At 39.1% G+C, this 21,629-nt stretch overlaps 1 protein-coding gene across 1 annotated transcript in view; it reads right to left on the bottom strand.

Annotated features, from left to right (window-relative positions):
• PKN2 (protein kinase N2) overlaps positions 1-21,348 on the bottom strand; it is a 54,709-nt gene extending 33,361 nt beyond the window's left edge. The window contains exon 1 of the mRNA XM_085068007.1: positions 20,900-21,348. Within this exon, the coding sequence (XP_084924133.1) occupies positions 20,900-20,947 (48 nt within the window). The 5' untranslated portion in view covers positions 20,948-21,348. The remainder of the gene's footprint in view (positions 1-20,899) is intronic.
• Between the last annotated feature and the right edge of the window lie 281 nt (positions 21,349-21,629).

Below are 21,629 nucleotides of genomic sequence, written 5' to 3'. Positions count from 1 at the left end.
CACAAAGGGCGCCACGAAATAAATTCTTCCAAGGAGGCAACTGTGCACTCAGTGACCCTTGAAGGTCACTGTGAATGCAGAGTAAGAGTGTGTTCTGTGAGTGAAGCTGCTCTGGTCCTACACCAATGTGTTTTGCTGCTGGGACACAGCAAAGGTTTGAGACAGATCCTCATGTTGCAAAGAAGAGCAACCTCAAAACTGTTCCAGTTTAAGATGGAGATAATGTCCACAATGGCCCAACAGGACAGAATGTCTAATAGTTAGAGAAATGAGGTAGGATTTTTTCTTTAAGAAATGCACCTCCCAAATGCCAAACTCAAAACTATACTTTTAAACTGAAGTTACTTAAAATACAGGATATTCCAGCTTTATTAGATGACATCATATTACTAGTCTCTGCTTAGAGCTGAGTATTCTTTCAAAAAACTATTTTTCTCATTTGGATAAAATCCCTCCCAGGGTGAACCTCACATCCTTTAGGTTATAGGTGTTCTGTCCACTGAACCGGAAATTTAAGTCTGTTGAAAGAAACAACAGTTAGAGGCAGGGCCCAAGTCCCTTCCTTTGCACTGCTCAATCAAGCAGAGTGCAAAGACAGAAGAAATCATTCACATTCTCTATGCCAAGAAGCCATCAATGAATTTTGCACAACTCCTTCCTTTACTTTCCCACTCCAAATCACTTAACATAAAATATCTTACAGATAATGATTAAACCACTCCTGTTCTCTGGCAAAACAGAGAACAGGCCTCACAGCTTTAAAATCCAAGGCAAAAGAATGGGCAGCCAGTTAGTTACTGATTCTTGTTTTCTTTTAAAATTCTGGTAGTTTTGACTACTGGTTAAAAGGGAGGGGCCAGCCTTTGCTGGGTGGTCCAGTACTGGACAGCTCAGCCCAGCATCATTCCCCCTTGTGCCACTGCTGGGGACATTGTTCTTGGCCCGAGCAGTGGCGAAGGGCAGCGTCACTCACCCAGCGTGGGAGGCACAGACAGCAACAGGAGGCAGCTTGGCAATGGCAAAATACATGTTTGTGAGTCAGACTGCAGATTTCTGAAACATTTGTGTGTAATGAAACGGAAGATATGTTAATCACAATTAACTATCAAGGACCAAAAATTAGGTACTACTGCTTAAGAAAAAAGGGAGAAGGGAAAAAGGAGTCCACATATACAGCCTTCCCACTGCAATAGACTCAACCTTACTTTGATTGCTGGCTCAAAGACTATCTAGTTACATGGATTAATTCAAGATGCCAGCATTCAATTTATTTACTTCTGGAAAATATTTTAAGCATAGTTGATGAAAATAATGAGTAGTGGTCTGAGCATGTCTTTTAATAATAAAGTCAATTCTGGCTGATGCGGTGAAAGAAAGTAATTATGTTGTTCATGAAAACCCATGGGGGGCTTGCATTTTTGGTTCAGATCAATTCTGAACCAATTAATTGGTGAAGCAGGTGCCTTGACATTCTGCATTTACCTCGGAAATCCCATTTATGAATAGAACACACAAACTGGATGGCAGTGGCAATGGTACTGCTGAAGAGAGCACCACGAAGCTGAACACATCAGAGAATCTGCTTAAGTTGTGTAAACCGAATAGCTTTGAATTCTAAATAAGATTCTCAAACTGCCACCTCTTAAAAGATAACACTAAAACTCTGGGCCTTAATAACTCCTGAAGACTAACTCCTGAAGACTTACTCCTAAGCGCACAGTACAACTTCACTATTCTATATCATATATTCTTTGTAGAGAATATGGATTAGAGCAAGAATTTAGATTGCTCATTTCTGTTAGAAGCTGTTACAGAAAGGTAAGTGGAGTCTTAAACGATACCATGCTTAACAGCTGATGACTGCTCATGCACAATATTATTTATGTGTCACATTGATGTGCTAGCAGCAGACACTAAACATGCCTTTAGAAAAAATCCCAACCAGACCTTATCAAAACTCACATTAAAACTACTATTTTTCCTAAAAGTATTAGCATTTCTTTTTATATGCTCTTGAATTTTAGAATAATTTCAACAGACAATTAGAAAATAAGAAGATCTGTTTGACAAATACAGTAAAAAATGCTTGGCTATTTAATATAAGGATACATTATTCAAATGTACAAATAGGATTTTCATCTTACACATGATTAAAAAAAATTACCATAACCCAGAAAGACTGAATTTTTATTAATTTGCAATTTAATTTTGATGAGATAGAAGTACAGATCGGGAACTACTACTAGGTATCTTAGTATAATAATTTTCTATATAATTTTTTAGGGGAAAAAAAAACCTGTTTCTTTTCTGAGCTAACTGCCAAGGTCCCCACAGCTTTCTACAGTTACTCCTGAAACTAGAGTAGCCTTTGATTTTAAGAACAATGTTAATCAATTGCAAACTTCCCTTCCCCCCAAAGCCATTCATAAAACCAGATGTGACAGCTTGTCTGGATTACTGGAACTACATGGACTATTTCCTCCTGCTCAGAAGCAAATGTGATTGTGGTCTAGATCTCAGCACTCACCCAATGTCAAGAACTAAAAAAAAAAAAAAAAACCCAAAAAACAACCAAACCCTGGAGGCTTAATAGATTTTGGCATTAGTTTGCTGTGCTAACATGTCACAAATCAGGATTTAAATTTAATCTAAGTCACAGCTTTCTGCTTTGCAACAAGAGGCTGTTTAAGGCAGAAATATCCATAGGGCACTACATTATACGTGGATGAATTAAAGTAGGACACTGATTAAATGGGGTTCAATTCCTGTGCACAAACAGCGAGTGCCCAACTCTACAAGAGATGAAATAGATTTAAAAAAAGAAAAAGGAGTTCCTTAAAATGGGGAGGCCCTCAATCAGCTGGTGTCCTCTGCAACTCTCTCCCAGTTTGAGCTGTTGTCCTGATGAATACTCCCAGGAGGAATGTTTGCTTTTACTCGCACAATAGCTGCTGGGCTGCAGCACTTGGTCCTACAGCTCTTCTGTGAAAAACTGTGCAGCCTGACTCAGCCAGAACACATCATCTAAACAGGTAATAAAATTCCCTGCTGAATTCTTGCTAACTTTTAGCTTCCAGCCACCAACAATCCCTGATTAGGCCAGCATTTTTTAACACAAAGAGCATGGCCCCCAAAAGGTGCTCCAACAGCAATAAAGACTTGCTTACAGAACTGGAAGATGTGTCCATGCAGTGCTGTGCCAACATTGATTAGAGAAAGGGGCATAAGAGAGATTTCTTTGCTACAGAAGGTAAAGGTAATATTTTAAGAAATGCTGCCTTCAGCTGCCTCTCATTGTAGCAGCTCCTGATGGTTTTACACTAGGAGAAGAACCTGAAAGGAGGCTTGGAAAGAAGTATGACATCGAAAGAAAATCCTCACACAGACCTTTCTCCCAATTACAAGAACTTGATGGAGGCTATGGGACAACACAGGTGATAAGCACCCAAATCTGAGACCAGCAAGTGGCTACAGTATGCAAGAAGCATGACTAGATATTCTGGCAACAGGTGTGGACAAACACTTTAGCAGTTTCCAAACTTTTATCTATAACTTGAAGTTTCCACTCCAAGCCAAAAAATTTCAATAAGAGTCTAGCACAGTGGAAACAAAACCTACTATCTCTAGTTTCAGATGTGCAAAAGAAACAGCGAAAAATCCCAGTTCACATGAATAGGGACTGCTGTCACAACTGCATGTCACAACATGCACTCAAGAAGACCAGTGTATGAAATTATGCCTATAACGATGACACTCCCCCCTTCTCTACGAGACCTTGCTATCTTAGTTTTCATTTAGCTTCTCATAATATATGAGAACAATATACTCAGAAGAAAATTGTGTTTTACATAAATAGTATGGTTTCAAGGAGACCACACATGGTAGCTGAAGCTCTATTAAATGCCAAAACATAAACAATCTATTTCAAGATACAGTGAAAAAGATTTTATGCAATGTTAACACCATGCTGCATGCTGAAAATATTGCCAATGATGATGTATCACAGAACTGTGCCAAGAAGACTGAAGTAATTCCCCTAAAATGCTGCCTCACCAAGATGCATGCAGTCAAAGCACAGAAATTATAATTTCTCATCTAATTCCAGTAACATTATCAATTCCATATATTAATAATGTGGTAAATATACACACTCCCCTTTAAAAGATGAGGAAAACTGGTGGATTAAATGACAGTTCAATAAACGAAAGAGAAGCAAGTTCAAAGAAGTGCAGAATATTTCAAGACTTAATCCCTTAGCCACAGATCCTGAGCTGGAGTTGTACACTTTCTGGACTGGACTGGGCAGTGAAAACAGACAGGTATCTGTGTCCTACCTCTTACTGCCAACACAGGAATTTCATGCACAAACTTGTTTTGCATTTTCCAAATTTGAACTGAAAAATTTAGCCTTCTTTTGAGACATGCTTCGGTGAAAAAATATTCAAGATCCCATAAAAATACGAAGACTGGCAAATAGCAGAGAAATTAGCATTTTTGTGTGTGTTTGAGGCTTCTTTAAATTAAAAAATCCTTAAAGTTTAAAACTGATAGCAAAAATACTTATTGTAAGAGACTTTGGTATTGTTGAATTTTGTTTTTTTATTTTTTAGTTTAAACACTTCCAAGAAACCTGTAAGAGTTACTGTTTTCTTCATGTAAACACCTGTAATTCTCTGCACCATATAAATATATAAACAATTTAACAACTACATCCTAATGGCCTAAAATTACTTCTTGAATATATACAGCATGTATTTTTAAAATACAATGTGTATTTTAATACACTTGCCAACCCCTACATAGGGGTATGCATGGTATCCATTTCTTTTAGAAATTCATATACTCATTTTGAATTACTGCTAGAGGCTGAAACAAGGAAGGGGGCTTGAGAGAAATTTTTATCATGAGACTTGTCTCACTTTGACTTGATTGATTTCTCTGTAGTTACATTAAGCTCCTGTTTGGTGCAAGCAGTTGTTTCAATTCTTTGAAGTGCTTGAAGTCAACATAAGTTACTCAGGAAACAGAACTATTTCAGATAAATGTAAGGTCATGCAAATGTTGTGTGGAGAATTTGCCTCTAAGTACTAGTAATACAGAAACTAATCTGTTCGCCAGGGAGAAACTCTGTCCCCCTTCCCCATACTACCTCCACCATAACACCATCTCTTGAAGTGTGTGTAAAACACCCAAACTAAACAATTTCTGCTGCTACTGAAAGTTAGTATAATTTTGCTTTACATCAGCCCAATATAAATATTTTATAGCATTTTTTCATATAAAACATTTACCTGATTTTGTCTAGCATTCAGAGCAGAGTAATATTACACATGTAGCTCCAGACGTTTGAAAAAATTATGTCACTGCATTATCCAAACTACAGGATGTGATATTTAATTTGGTAGATGAGATTTTCAAAGGTAAAAAGGTCAAGTCAACAGACATGAGTCACAATCATGTCCTATGACTTCAATAACTCCTCCTCAAACTCAGTGCATACTGTACAAAGGTGACAATTTGTTGGGCATGCATCCAAAAACATATCTACTTTAATGTGAAATTAACATTGCAACCATACATTTTCAACAGCTGTAATGTTAACATTGAGATAAATGTGTAGTTTAATTTTTCCTTGTGAAGGATTTTTAGTTACTATTTAGAAATATAAAAATATAAAAATAAAACCCCAAGAAACCCAAACCCTAATTTATTAATACTTATTGACAATCAGGTCCAATCTCATTTGTAAGGTATTTTTCTTGTATTATGATAAAAATGAATTAGATAATAATACGTCAGTAGGAGCTATTATCTGTCTTGGGTAATGCAACAGATTGACCATTATGCTCATCCACAAATCACAATATCAGCTGTTGCCACATCTGTTAAGTGGTGGTACTTCAGTGTAACACACTCTAACTAAACTGCAAGAGAAGAATGCTAAAATGCCTTACTACAGAAACAAATCACTAAAACTGGAACTTCTCTGTTCTTTCAGTGCAGGTTAAAAATCTTAAACATTGAAATGATGCAAAAGAAATCCTCAGATAATAAACAGGAATTTCTCAATAACACATACAAGTATCAGGACATTGTTAAAGATCAATACAATGAATTTCATTAATCTGAAAAGTACAAAAAAGTGGTCCATGTATGAAAATCTCCATTTCTGTGATTGATAAATATCAATTGAAAAGAAAAACTCTCTAAACTTCTGTGTTTCTAGCAATTCCAACATTCAGCACAGAAAACTGATATGTTAGTCCATTTTACTTTACTGTATTTTACACGAGCTATTTTTAGCCATTGCAAAACTAATGGAAGAGTTGAGAGTTGAGAGTCGACATTCCACTCTAATTAAGCCATCATCTTTAGCAGCCAACTATTTCGTACACTACAAATGCAGCAATACACATCAGAGATAATACTAACATCTGTTTTATAAGGCAAGAGGCCAAGTGGCTAAATACTAGATCCTGGTGAAGGAACCAGATTTTTTGCTTTCTAGGACTGTGTGCAACAGTGGCTTCACCAGAGCTTATGGGTTTCCCAGCTTGGTAGCTGAATCTATTATTACAGGAGAGGGAGGTATGTTTGTATTTATCCCAAGGGTCTATGTTTTTATACTGTAGGATTGAGAAGTCTTTCACAGTACCTTGGGTTATTATATCTGAAGTTACTAAAGTTCACAGCCTACACTCCAGCTGGAAATCCTGCTCCTGCTTCCACCTCCAGCAGTAAAAGAAGGATGGGAAAGTCTCCCTAAATCCTTTCTTCATCTTTTACAGGTGGTCGGTAGAAAAGATCACTTTCCCCTGTTGGGACTGCCACACCCAAAATTCCACTTGCAGAGATGCAGGCATCTCATTCCATGCCTTTCCAGTAAAAGTTTATGGATGAACACAGAGTTATTTATAGAAGCATTACTTCACATCCCTATTTGTCTGAGACTTCTACAGAGCATCACTGATGTACATTGTGATATATTTGAATAGTGTCTTTGCAATCCTTTTTTCTCTGACCCTTAAAATATGGTAGAAAGTCTCTCACTGGCTCTAATGTCCATTCCCTATTTAAGAATTCCCCAGGCAGTATAATGAAGAAATAGAATCCTGTCTTAACCTACAACAGAGGCCAAAAGAAAATTGCCTGACTTAACTGCTTCATATGCAACAGCAATGAAAAAGAGGCAGGTGATTTCACTTACTACGTGGATTACCAAAAATTCTTAATACATCTCTGAATACAAATCTGCCTAAAGCTTGGTTTTAAAACCTTTCTACATTTTCTTAGTTTTAGGAGCACTGATTCCCCACTGACTGCAATACACTACTTTAAGTAAATCTACTTTCTTATGACCTAAAATGAACATATGACTTACATATGAAGTTTGCAGTGAAAAGTGTCTAATTAAAGCCTAGGATTTTAGCAAAGAATTTCTTAATGCATATTTTTACTCTTTATGTTCACTCTCAGCATCCTCTCCCAAGTAAGCTGTTTCCTATTTTGCACATGTACTTGCACAGGACTCTCTTCAATCTAGTGCTTGTTACCAGCACTGTTCAATATCAGTTAAATAGAGAACGGGAAGCATCAGTTTCAAAACAACCAATGCACCAACGAGACCTGTAACAACAGAAATAAAGCAACACAAACCAACAGCTTTTCAATACATCATGTATAGATGTACCCATAAAACTAAACCTTAAAGGACAACCTATAAACCCAAGTACACATGACAATGGCAAAAAGGTCTCATCTTAGAACTGGATTAAATTAGGGGAATGATGTTGCTTTTTATACTGCTGAGTATTCAGAGAACTCACAATGAGACATACTTGTTAGTGATTGAAATACTCATTCTTTTTCAGAGTGGGTAAGGTCACACATGCATTCTACGTGTTTTCCAGCAGCAACCATGTGAATATAACCTTGGATGTGGTATGTATCTTCTGGTTACCCTAAACTGATCATATTTTAATATTAAAAGCCTCACCCTATTTTACAGGACACATATAAACAGTAGTTTTCATACACACAGTTTAAAAAAAAAACAAAGCTAGGAATACTTGTTGCCAATATGACTCTGATTTTGTTATGCTCATAACTTTTGAGGCATTCTTCTTCAAGACTAAAAGTTTTCTACTTTATTGCAGTTCAGGAGCATTTCAGTTAGCAGCTTGAGAAAAACCTTCAGGTATCACTAGAAACTGTTGCATGAAAAATATGTTAAGCATAAGTAGAATATTCTGCTTTATTAATAACTAAGAACTACCAAAAAATACTCTAGATATGACATTGAGCAAAACCTTCATGAAGAAGTCCCTTAAGCTATGGAAAGAAAGTACTGCAGTCAGAAGCTATTTATGGTTGAAGTTTAATCTGCTGCATTCCCAAGAGTATCTACAATGTATTCCTCTATAATGACCTGTCTAATCTAAAGCATGTCATCTTCAGGAGACAAAAATACACAAATTAACTTTTGACTGAAAAATACTAGCAGGAAGATGACTCCTAGTTGATGAAAGAGACCTGCATATTCTGAAATTTAGATAGGAGGTTGTGGCTATTTCCTAAGTGTATTTGGAAGAGGGTGATTGTGAGTCGGTGGGGTGTGTTTTTTTGATGCTTTCTCAAGTATTCTATTAAAGAAGTCAAGAGTCACAGGAAAAAAAAAATCAGTCTCTATAATAAGAAAATAAATTAAACTACAAAAATAAAGTACAGTCCCAATCTGTCTCCACTGTTTTCCAAACTAAGCTAAGATACTACATTTAGCTCAGGCTACCATCCTCTCAACTCTCAACATCTCTGACCTCTGAGCATTACTGCTTTCTTTTTCATGCCCTTTGCCAGGACTGTTTTACCCAGCAGGACACAATGAACTAGCACTTTTATAAACATTCTGTCTATAATAATGCACAGCCAGTGGTTCTGCCTAGGCACAGGTTTTGCCCATTTTCTGAAGATGCCACAACCTCAGCCAGCCCTTCCTGTCTTTTGCCAACCAGAAGTGAGGAAGAGGCAGCTCTGTTTATTCCCAGTATATGCCACTAAAATGCTCAATGCTTTAGTATCTCAAGTTTGCAGGAATTCCCAGTAGTTGTACTTCACTATGTACTGTTTCAAGTATATTCATGGCAATAAAGAAACATATCTATTTCAGGACAGTAGAGACAGATTATTTTATAACAGTGGAAAATTAATAAAAGTAATTAGAAACTTTTGACATTTTTAATGTACATTGTTGGCAAAGGGCAAGACAAAAATTAGTGAAAGAATTTGCAGAAAAAAATGACATGCCAGATAGAAATGAACAAGAAAATAAATCAGCTGCATAGTTCACAAAATGTATGTGAAACAATTCAGAATATGGATGCCTGTAGTTAAATTTTAAAAATATGTTTACTTGAAGTACTGTATAAACCTTAAATTAACAGTGAATTAATTAAAGTAGATGCAACAGATGGGAAGGGAGGCAAATGTTAAAGAAAGGAAATGCGACTTTTGAGCTCATAAAACAGTACAGTCTATTGTAGAAAGAAAACAAAAAGATTACAAAAATGGGAGACCATTAGCAGAACTTGCATCTCCCTTGCTTTTATTTCATACCCAAGGTCATCTGGTTCAAGAATCACACTGGAGTTGAAGAAATCAATTCCCACATGCATGGAAACTGCTGCCTTGACAGTGTCACTGAGTTACTCCCATCAAAAAGAAATACATCAAATTAGTGCTGGCTGCTAACCTGAAAAATAGATGATGACACTGAATACCCCTCTACAGCAGGCTGTCAATTCCTCTTCCTCCTGCACTTAAGAAATTTCTAAGGACTTTAAAAAAAATCTGTCAGAATTAGTTTAATTAAAACTTGAGAATATATTCACTCGCTCTCTCAGCCAGAATCCTAACAGATAAATACCAATTTCTAAATCAATTAAATTAACAATTGTAAATTGTTTCTGCATTATGCAGTATGCTACAACCAAAGGCAGAATTCAAGAAAGGAGTCTGCCCCCAAACCAAAAATTAACTGTTAATGAATGCCACACACTTTGCCATAGATTCATATTTTAGTTGAAAAATGCACATACAAAATGAAAAAAGCTGGATCGAGGTGTTATTTTGTGAAGTGGCTTTTTTGATGATGAATCATATTTGAACCAGCTTGATAAAAATGAACAGTTAAAACTAAAATTTTCACCCAATAGAAAATACTTAGTTTGACTCACAACAACTTGCATGAATAAAGAAGTAGAGAACAATTAAAAAACCCTCTGAAAAAAAATTATTTTGTTCTAATGTTGAAGCACTATCTGTTTTAAATTTCAAAATGTCATGTTCCCATCTCTGCAAGAGAGGAGAAACCAAAGAGACAAAGCATAACAACTTGAAGAAAATTTCCTAAATAATGAGTTAAGTTTCAATAACAAAATTTAAATAATCTTTCTGAGGACCTCTAGTCATAGATACTATAATTTGCAAACCATAACTTTTGACATCCAAGCATTCTCAGCCTGAAACAATGGCTTCATATGAGCTTATAAATAAGCAACAAACAAACTCAAATATTGAAGAAAACATGCTTCCATTAAAGGAGATTGCCGAGTCCCAAATGGGCAGCAGTTCAAGAATGCTACACGAGTAGTCAGGCATGTACAATTTACAGTACTTTTACTTTTCTACTGCTGCCACTGAGTTTAGAATGTGTCTACAAAAAGGCCTTGCTGATTTTAAAATGTTCTGTATATCTGTAATCTCAGTTTTGTACTTTACAATCCAAGTCTTCAAAAATCTGTCTTCTATAATCTTTTGCTAGAATCTGTATTTTTACTGTATTGTTTCTCCCCATCTGATCATGCCTATGTAATTCCCTACGTGCTCTGGACAGGTTGCAGGCAGCATACATTCTTTACAACTTCAGAGGTTAATAATATTTTTCAGAAAGCCTGACACTTCTTTGTCATCATTTATCTTATAATTTCAGCTTACATGATTCAAATATTAGGAAAGAAATAATCTTGTCATGTCATATGCAGATCTATCTAAAAAGGAAACATCCTCTTAAAACACATTCCACTTAATTGTTTTGCAGTGTCTTCCCATATAAATAAACATATGAAGTTGAGAAGCAGTGGATGGTTTTACATATTATGCTTGTAAAAAGCAACAGGCCACACAGTCAATTTGCACTCCTTCTAAATTCTCAGCAATAGCTTTGGATCCTTCTGGGCTTATGTTAGTCAAAAATCCAGGTGACAGCATGTATCACAGCGATGAAAAAGAAACTTCAATCTCATATCTAGTAACTTCAGTGATGTAAAAAGGGCATGTCCTAAAATCTGTCATAAAAGGAAGGGGTTAGGTTCCTCTTCCTGCAGAAGAGAAATAAGAAATGTAGAAGAACTAAGGACTGGCATTACAGAAATAAGCCAGTTGTTACCACAGATTTTGGAACACCTGGAATCACCAAAAACAATCTCTTTGTTTATTTTAAACATAATTCTTCACCTCAACAGCACAAATTTAAAATAGTACACTCAGAGATTGTCAGTAAGTACAAGCAGGAGAATGAATTAATTTCAAAGTTACCAATTCTACACAAGAACTTTGAAAACATATAATCACTTTGTTACCTCAAACTTCTTATTTCTGCACCATATCTTAGGCCTTTTCTCCCCCAGATTTGGCTAGACCTCCAAAACACAGCATCAATCTTGTACACAGTAGTTCAAAGTCCTCTAAGTGGTGCTTTCATTGATGTTCACATGACCATTCAGAGACACTTTCTTATTGCAAACATTCAACTCATCACTGTTTGGTTTTTTTTTCCTACTGAATATTCAAATGTCTCACAGTTATTGAGCTACTCATTAACTGACAAATTTGTTCATACCAAGCTCTATGTAATACCTCAGTCTCCTAATTATTTTTATGGACACTACACTTATGTATTATTTGCATAGTACCTCACTCCAAAATTCAATCCCATTCATTCAATTGTCTACTCACTTTTTCTTCCATTTCAGTTAGAGAAATAACAAAAACACTTAAGATTTTAAAAACTACTTCTTGCATCAAGTGCACAAAAGGTTTAACAGCACTGGCTTACCACTTCTGAAACGCAGCTAATAAGGTTGGGGTCATATCCCTACACAGACCTTCAACATCAAACTAAATGTAACTACATCCTCCATCCGTGCATGATGTCCAAACCAATTCTAATTTTAATAGAATAACTTTTTCAGACAAACAGGTTTTCACTCTCATAAGCATATTGTGACACTTCCTGTTTGATGAATGCAAAGCTAGGAAAGAATTGCCACAGACAGCGCTTGGACTGTTCATTATCTGCATATTTATCCAGAGCAGAATTGGACTCTTCACAGTCCTTAGCTGTGAATCTGTAATCTGATAAATATTTTACTGCATGAACCATCAGTGCAAGCAAAAAAAAGCACCCAAAAGAACCAGCAGTCCTGACCTCCCCCAACAGTTTGTTCCTGCCCCAGACCATTCACTGATATATGCCTGTACAAACCTTTATATGGCCGCACACTGAACTGGAATTGTGAACCCAATCTGGCTGAAAACTAATCTAGGGGTGAAAAAAACCCACCAAACAAAACCATGAAATCTGTTCACCATACAGCTGTCTGTGTAAATGTAAAGCAACACACATACACTCTTTCAGTAGTGGTACCAGCTGACAAAGTCTGACACTTTCTTTGAGCAACAGACTCAAGTCGGTATGGGCAAAGCTTCCAGTTCCAGCATGTGGCGTCGTCAATGAACCAACTAGAACTTTTCCATCCTAAATTTATGTCACAAACCTGCCTTACATCTTACTGCAACAAAGACAACCAAACTGAATATTCTTTTCACAGTTTTCAAAAAGACATGCATTAAAGTTCCTAAACTCCAGGCCAATAGTAGCACCAGTGATATACTAAACCAATATCACTATTACCTGTTTAATTAGCCGGTTTGTGTTTGGAACTTTGAAATGAAAAGAAAAAGGACCTTATTTCTGATGTTTTAATCATCAACTTTCAATTTCTCCTCCACAGTTACATGAAGTTTATATGTGAAAAAAAGAAATATACATACATGCAGTTGAATAGAAGAATAACTTCAGAACACTTATGTACTACAATTATTTGCAAGTACTATTTCAGGTAAATAACAATTACACTTACTATTACTTATTAATTTTAGTAACATATTTATTTCATTAGTCAAACAAATACGAGTACATAGAAGGATATTGCTTACGTATTTACGAAGTTCATGTACATGTATTTACTTTTAAAATTTTGTTGGAGAAAACGTATGTGATAGTGATGTTCAAGTACTTTGAGTATTAAGAGCTTAAGAAAAACCCTAACCAAAATGTGCATCAGCCCCCACATTCCAAGAGTTGAGCAATATTCTCTGGGTTTAAGGCTCAGCATTAATTCAGAAAACTACTATTGTTGAAGATACCCACAAGAAAAGTTCTCCTTTCTGACCTGATCTGCTTGCAAGTGTTACCATCACAGACAGAGCCCTACAGTATTCCTGTGACTTATCTTAGAACTTTAAATACAATCTATTAGTATTTTGGTATTGCAGACTTAATCATGCCTTCTTCCTGGCTATAAATCTGCTGCCTATTGTATTTTGTTACACCCTAATAACAAGTGTGGAAAGTTAGTGGCAGGCTGTCTCCCTGGTTTTTCTCAATAGAAATTGAACTGATTCTGCTACTTTCATTTTCAGGCTAACATGTTCTTGTGCTTAATGGAAAATTGAAATCTATGAGCCCTACTACCATGTTGCAAGGTCACAAACATCTGTAAAACCTCAACAGAAAAACAGTTAGCTTCAGCACCAGACTCCCATATGTAACACCACAGACAGGAACCAGGTATTAGAGGCTTTTCGTTCAAGCTCTCCGTTCTGCACTTCTTTAAAGAACAAGTCAGAAATTCTCTGCCATTTAAAAACCAATACATCTCCAGTGAATAAAACAAGGCTTAAAAGGAATCCATAGGAATTGGAGGTAGAAAAAGCTAGCTAATTTAGTCATGTCCACATTAAGGTTTTTACTAACCCTGATTTGTATGTTGGGTGAGAGCAAACTATCCGTGGGTCTTGCCACATATCAACCTTTCTTTATGGCACTAAAAATAAACAGGGAAATGCTGCGTATATTAAACTTTCATAGCCCAGCCCTTTCCAGTCATCATTTCTAATTTGGTACCTATTTCATAGCTATCTATGTATCTACAGCAAAATAACAAATGCTTTTAGTATAGATATGCTTGTCCTAGGAAAATACACTTCTGCTAATGTTCATATTTTTCCCTGGTTGCTCAGTGAAAGCAACAAACTCCACTAATGAGAGCACATCTCCGCGCTTGCCATCTCCGTGCATCCACTCCAGAGGTGCTCTCTGCACGGCAGCAGCAGTAAACAGGAAGTACAGCCACAGTGGGTACAATGTTGATACAGAGTATAGGAAACTGTATCTATACATCAAGAAAAATCTAAGGCGTGGCCTCCTCTTAAAAAACAATCAGCTCACCGCTAGGCAGCTGGTGGTCTCACAACTGAGCCGTAGTAATGGATCACATGAACGCTCTCAACTCACCCTACTTACTCCTGAAGGTAAATTCACTGGTTCAAGCAGCTTCATTTCAGCCTCTTCTATTAACCAGAGCACAGTAACAGCAGAATTTCCAGCAAAGCTGATCCATTTAGCTGAATATAGGCCCACAAATGCACACTACTATCCTTTCCACGTGGATGTCTCCTCACCACAGAACCTCAGCCATATCATCCTCACCAGCTACCAGAATTTGTACTGGCAAAGCTGATGGATGCCACAAAACTTCATTAGTTTGACATACAGTCACATGACTCCTGAAATTTCAGAAAATCATCCCACAAAATCATGAAAAAACACAGAGAGCAGTGCTTTGCTCCAGAGGATTTACTCCCAGACTGTCATGCAAGTAGTTCAATTCACTGGTGAGCTGTCAAACAGTAAGTAACCAGCTGCCGTAAAATGGCAGTAACAAAAATGGTGTTGATTTGTGTCACTGTGACATAATTGTATTGCTGCAATTCAAATAAACAAACATATCAGATCTACTGTTACTTGTAAGGACAGGCCTAAAGCATTTCATTAGCTAATGGCACTACTAGTTTCTGTTTCAATGTAGTACTTCTGAATCATATCTCAAAGTAACAGAAGCCACGGATCCGAGTCTAACAACATAAATCTCATTTCTTTAAAAAGAACCTCCCTCACCCACACCAAACACTAGCAAAGATGCTCTTTTGCTTGTACCAGGAACTGCAGACCAAGCATTAATAATTAAAGCTTCAAAGTGCCATACAAATGCTTTGCCCATGCTACAGTGCAGTCTCGTGAGAGATGTTTCATCTCAGTCTGTTCCTGAACCCATTCACTTACTGGGCCCATGGAGCGAAAAAACAAAACAAACAAAAAGCCTACTATCAACCAATTTGTACCAGTTGTGCAAGTGATTTCTAGCAAAAGCAAAAAAAAAAAAAAAAAGCAGACTGAGCCCTCCATTGCACATAATACATATAAAACACATATAAAACTTTGTTACTCTGAATCTAAGTAGAGGTCTTAGTCTTATTCAGCAAGGCGCTGAGGCACTGATGAAGAAATTCTTAATCTCAACATGAAATCCTTAAACCACGGTTTCCCAGTGTAAAGGACATGTTTAAATAGTTATTCTACTGCAGATTTTAGGTTACATTGTGACCTTCACAATGGATAAAACTGTTCCAGAAGAGCTATTACACATAGTGTAACTAAATACTTTTCTACTAGCCATCACAAATAATTTGAGTTTAAATAACAGATTGGGGTCCTAAAAAGACAGCTGCTCTGATAAAGAAAATTCAGTCAAATGTATACAAGTCTACATCATATACAAGTCCCTACATTAATAGGCAGACTGACAGAATTTTAAAAATGGAAAAAAAAACAAACCCAAAACAAAACAAAAAAACCTCCACCCATGCACCTACCAAAAGGTACTTTAAGGACTGTTTATGTTCCACTGAGAACAGGATGCATATTTTGCCAATACAATATTTGAAGAGAGGATGGCTTAAAAAGTAATATGCATGCACAAATGGAAACCTGAAGCGCTTCCCTAAATCCACCAGTTCTGAAAGCATCTGTAGGAACCTAAGAAGTTGCAAGCAGCTGTACACACATATTAATTTCTAAACTATAGTTGACTAGTTCAGGATATTTTCAGCTGAACATGACATTCTCCCCTCCTGAAAAAACAAGTCATTCAAAAGCATTTAAAGGTAATTTGTCCTAGCTGAATATTATTTGAAGGCAGTCTTACTGCTGAGTGTTCAGCCCAATTACATTGTCTCTTCAAAACAGATTAATTAGGTTACTTGTACCTTTTGACGGTGTCCTTAGGCACCTGACCACAGCTAATAATAAATACCCAGCACTTTCTATCTCCAAAAAGGCAGGCATCGTTACCTCTATTCTCAAGATGAGGAAACTGAGACGTGAGTAAGCAAAGTCATCTGCCTAATGTCACCTAGCTGAGAGCAGAGAAGCCAGGAATGAAATACAGGTCTTCTGAGTCACAGCAAGTAGTTTAACAAGTGCCCAATTTTATACACATTTATATACAAATAATAGTTGTAAAACCTCAGACTCAACTGTCCAATTTGTATCATGCAGACTAACAAAATACTGAGCATTGTTCAATCACAATAATTTAAAAAATATTCTTGTCCTATATATGGAATGGAAAAACAAATCAAACCAAAAATTATATTGGATGTGCCATCATATAATCATAATTTACATATATTTCAGTTGTGGTACTGTTCATCATTATTTAAAAAAAATTTACACATGGCCTTTGAACATGATTCTGTCAGGAAATTTATGCTTTAAGATCTGTAAGTACAACATCTTAGAAATTAGGTGACCAGGCCATTAAAACAAAATATCCATTACAAATCCCTTTATGCTGACCAATATAAAGACATTTTTTACAATGTTCTATATTATTAAAAATATGTATAATGGTTGAGTTTGAAAAATTAATTCCAGGTAGAGCCTTTAGTATTTCCATTTGAAGTAATGGAGGGTTTGTTACATGTTTATTTATTTCATGGCATAGCCCAAGTTCTCTCTCCTGACCAAACAATTTTGTTTAAGCAAATAAACCCAAGTAATATATTCTTTTCCCCTGATTGTAAACAAGTATTGCTTTGCAAAACACAACTTTGAGTGAAGCAAAAAATTTTATAAAATAAATCCTGTAACATTAGCAATAAAAGCCCCAAGTTCAGAAGGTTTACAGTACTGTCTAGAAAAGAAGTGGTAGTAAACACCTACAAGTACAAAAGTGTAATCACTGTGCATACACAATAGTTTCCTTTAAATACTCTTAGCAATAATTTTTGTTAACCCAGCCATATCAATTTACTATGCTGACATCTACCACCACTGCCAAGAAAGCATACACACTTCACAAAAACCACTTTTTAAAGAATGATTTGAAAAAAAATCCCAAACTTTTTTCCGTGAAAAACTTACAATATTTTATTTCATGGATGCCTTATTTAACAACCTACAGCATTGTATGTTAAAGTTTAATTTTATGAAGAAACTGAGTTGCCACTTGCACCAGGAAGCAAAGAGTTAAAGACTGTGCAATCAACCTGAGAGCAAGCACTGGAGAGGCTAGTTTACCTGGTGTACAAAGTTCTAAGGGATGCAAGCCCAGAGAAGGACAGCAGAATTTTGGAAGAGAAGACAACATCAGCAATACTGGTTCTTACCCAAGCTCATCTCTCCTCCTACTAAAGAACCTGTACTAGAGATAAAAGGAGGAAAAAAAGGGTAATCTGGCTTTATGTAATCTTTCAATCTTTAGTAATCAGGCAATTTTGCTGGTGAAGCTACCAGAACAAACTAAAAAGAGGATTTGCTTACTGCCAAGTTTACTTTGTATTTTGCATTTGCTAACTGCTGAGGAATAAGTGTTGCATTTTTCACCTTGAATAAACTTAGCTGAAAACTTGCTAAGTAGCAAGATATGCTTTCCACATCCCACTAACAGTCTGTAAAACGTTTAAAGTAAAATAAAACATAGAAGAATGGATACAATATTTTGTAGAAAAAGCCAGACAGAAATGTCAAGTGGATACTTGTTAGCAGAGCTTTATAAGAAATTGCTCTATCAGATACGGCGTCACTTTTTAAAAATACAAAACTTTCACAGTGAGAAGGGAAATCCAGGGCCTACTTAAGGCCTGTTTAATTAAGCCTTTGAAACAAGTACATGTACGCCATCTATGATTTACCACTTTCTTAGTAGCAACTTTGGTCTTTTGCTTTTCGTATTTTCTCAGAATCCACTTCTCATTTTGTTAGTCAGTAGTTGTGCCAGTCTGCCAACCTTTTTGCCAGGAGAGTTCAATTGATTCACAAGTACTGATCCACTAACAGTTTTCTTACAGCATGTTGGAGTACACGGGGGTCATAACCAGGTGCACACAGCACACAGCACAGCAGAAGGCAATGTGTTCCATTGATCACTGACTGATACTTTGGAGTCCATGTCAGGAACAAGCTTGGCATTTACACTGGGTTTAGCTTGTTTTCAGTAAGTTTTTACGTGTTAGCAAAACATCTAAACCACACATCACCCATGATCTACATCGACCCATGTGCTTGACCCTTTTAACCTCTACTGTAGCCATGAATTCTACAACTTCCTCATCTTTCTGCAAAGGACTGCAATATGCAAGCAAAAGTTCATTACACATATAAGCACTTTTAGAGTTCTTACGACTGAGGAAGTTCCCTCCTGAAGAAACATGAGTGAAATGGCGTATCTCACACTTCGCTGCAGTTCCCTTTACTTTCGGACCATACCACCAAACCAAATTTTATGCACAGATATATGAAGAGCAATTTGTTTTGAGGTATTCCCAAGTAAAACTATATTGATGCCTTTGCATTTCACTGCTAATATATGGCACCACAAATAAAACAGCACCTTTACAGCCGTTCTGTCTGATATGAAAGTTCCTCTTAAAAATATCTAAATGTCAGCAGTTCACAAAGCTTAAACCCCGCTGGGATTCCCATGTTAACTTCTTAACTTTTCTGTCTTGTGCAAGAAACTGCATTTATTGATACAGAAGTTTCCATACATAATGGAAGAGGCAGTGTAACCAAAGAATCTAATCCATTCTGGGTTTTTTGATTGGTTGGTAGTTTGTTTTGGTTTAGGTTTTTTTTTAGGGGGTTTTGGTTTTGGGCTTTTTTTTTTTAGTTATTGTCCCTGTCAGTCTCATCTTTCAAGGAAAAAGTAAGAAAACAAACACCAAACCAAGCCTTCCCACCCCCCAGAACAAAAATCTCCACTAATTTCTGTTTAAAGTAATTGAAACCCCACTTTTGGTACTTCTACAGAAATGCAGCTTCCACTCAGCTTACTTGAAACACTGCTATAGTTGGTAATTCACCCAGCTCACCACTTCAAACAGGTTTACCAGCTTATATATCATTGTATCAAGTTTGTATTAACATAGTGATTCTTCCTAGGCACTTATGAGCCACTGATTAAAGTTCAGCATTTTAGATGGATTCTTAGCCTTCAGCCATCTCACGTGCTACAGTATTAAGTAGACTGCTACATCTCTGTTGTGCCTTCTCTTTCTTTGCTATTCAAGTGAGCACACCTCTAACATTCAAAACTACACTAGAATTTAACAGCATTTAGGAAATAAAATTTCTTTTTTTTAAAACATGCCTTTCTAATTTTTATTTGAGCATTAAATTCAATACTTTCCATTTATGGACTTCTTACTTTGGCGCATTGTCCAACTAATAAATTCAGAGACACATTCTGTGCCTGGGTAAACATAACAACTTGCACAGACTTAGTTATGTATTTAAAAAAAAAAAAAGAAGCAAAATGAAAGGAAAGCAAGCTTTCTTCGGAACAAGGAAGACGAAGAGGTAGCAGGTTGTGCTGACATTTAAAGATAAGAGCACAAAAGTGAAGCTCCGCAATTGCATCGAACCTTGCAGTTGACAAGCAGAAAAGTAACAGTTGCACAGGCAACCAAAACCAGTCAAATTACGGGGATGGAAACCTCTAACCCTGGAGCTTTCAACCTTTAACAGTGTTGCGGGGTCTTTTGGGATTGTTTTTTGGTAGTGACAAAAACCCTTGCCGTTTGACAAATAACGTTGATCGCACCATTTTCTCCTCTTCCCAAGTTGGGCGTTCAAGGCCTACAAGAAGGAAGCTGCTGCGGCTCCTACGCGGTGCCATGGCCAGGGGAAAGAGAGGCTCTCTGCCTGACCCTGACGCGGCCGGTGGAGTGACCACCGGGAGCCCTGCGGGCCGGGCCCGGCCGAGCGCCGTGCCGCAGGCGGCAGGGGAGGGCGAGAGCTCCGGCCCCCGTAGCGGCTCCGGGCGCGGGCAGTCTCGGGGTGGCCGGAGGGCGATCCCGGGGCGGCGGGGCCGGGGCGGGGGACGCGGCCCCGGCAGGCCCCGCCGGAGGGACACGGCCGCTCGGCGGGGGAAGGAGGGAGCCGAGCGCAGACAAAAGCGGGTCGCGGCCGGCGGCGGGGTGGGGCCGTGACCGGGCGGCGGCGCCTCCGCTCCCGGGGGAGAGCAGCGGGAAGAGGCCTGGGGTGGGCACGGGCTTCCGCCGGCCCCCCAGCCCGGGATGGGCTGGGATGGGCTGGGCTGGGGTGGGCGTCCCGCTCCGAGCGGCGGGCAGGGGGCGGCGGGGCGCGGCGGTTCCTCCGTCCTCCCCGCCAGGGAGGGAGGGGAGCGGGGCTGGGGCGGCGCCCCTCGCCGCTTACCTGTAGCTCGGTGAAGAGGATCTCCCTCTCGGCCGCGTTGGACGCCATTGCGCCGGGGTTTGAAGTCCGCACCTGGGCGCCGCCGCTGCCGCTGCCGCCGCCGCCGGCGGGGAGGGGAGCGAGGGAGGCGGGTCCGGGGCCGGGACTAAGGGCGCATCGGGGGCGGGGGGAGCGCTCCGTGCTCGGGCAGGCGGGCGGGGGTGCGCGGGGGGGCCGCCGCTGCCCCCTCTACTCTCATGGGGGTCGCGGCGGGCTGTGGGGCGCGGCGCGGCGCGTTCGGAGCGCAGAGGTATGGAGCGGCGCGTTCCCCGCGGTGCGGAGCGGCGCGTTCGGAGCGGTGCGGAGCGGCGCGGCGCGCTCCCCGCCGTGCGGTGCCCGCGGTGCGCTCCCCGCCCGGGCGCGGCGCTCGGCCCTGGCAGCGCTCGGGCCGCCGCGGCTGCTGCGCCTGCGGCCGCCGCCGATGTCGCACCATTTGGCTGTCACCCTGTCGCAAACGCGCGGCTGCTTTGCGGCTCCCGGAGCACGTGACCGTGCGGGGAGGCAGAGCGGGCTTGCTCGGAGGAGGCTGGCGGCGCGCGCCCCCTCGGCCCCACCCCGCGCGGGCAGAGCGGCGCGAGGCGCCGAGCGCGGGAAGGCGGGCGCGAGCCCCTCACTCACCGCCCTGAGCCCCTCACTGCCCACAGCCCCTCACTCACCGCCCTGAGCCCCTCACTGCCCACAGCCCCTCACT

The sequence above is a fragment of the Lichenostomus cassidix genome, chromosome 8 (genome assembly GCF_008360975.1).
Source record: "Lichenostomus cassidix isolate B80296 chromosome 8, HeHo_3.0, whole genome shotgun sequence".
In the NCBI taxonomy this organism is placed as follows: Eukaryota; Metazoa; Chordata; class Aves; order Passeriformes; family Meliphagidae; genus Lichenostomus; species Lichenostomus cassidix.
This window is presented reverse-complemented; position numbering and strand designations above follow the sequence as displayed.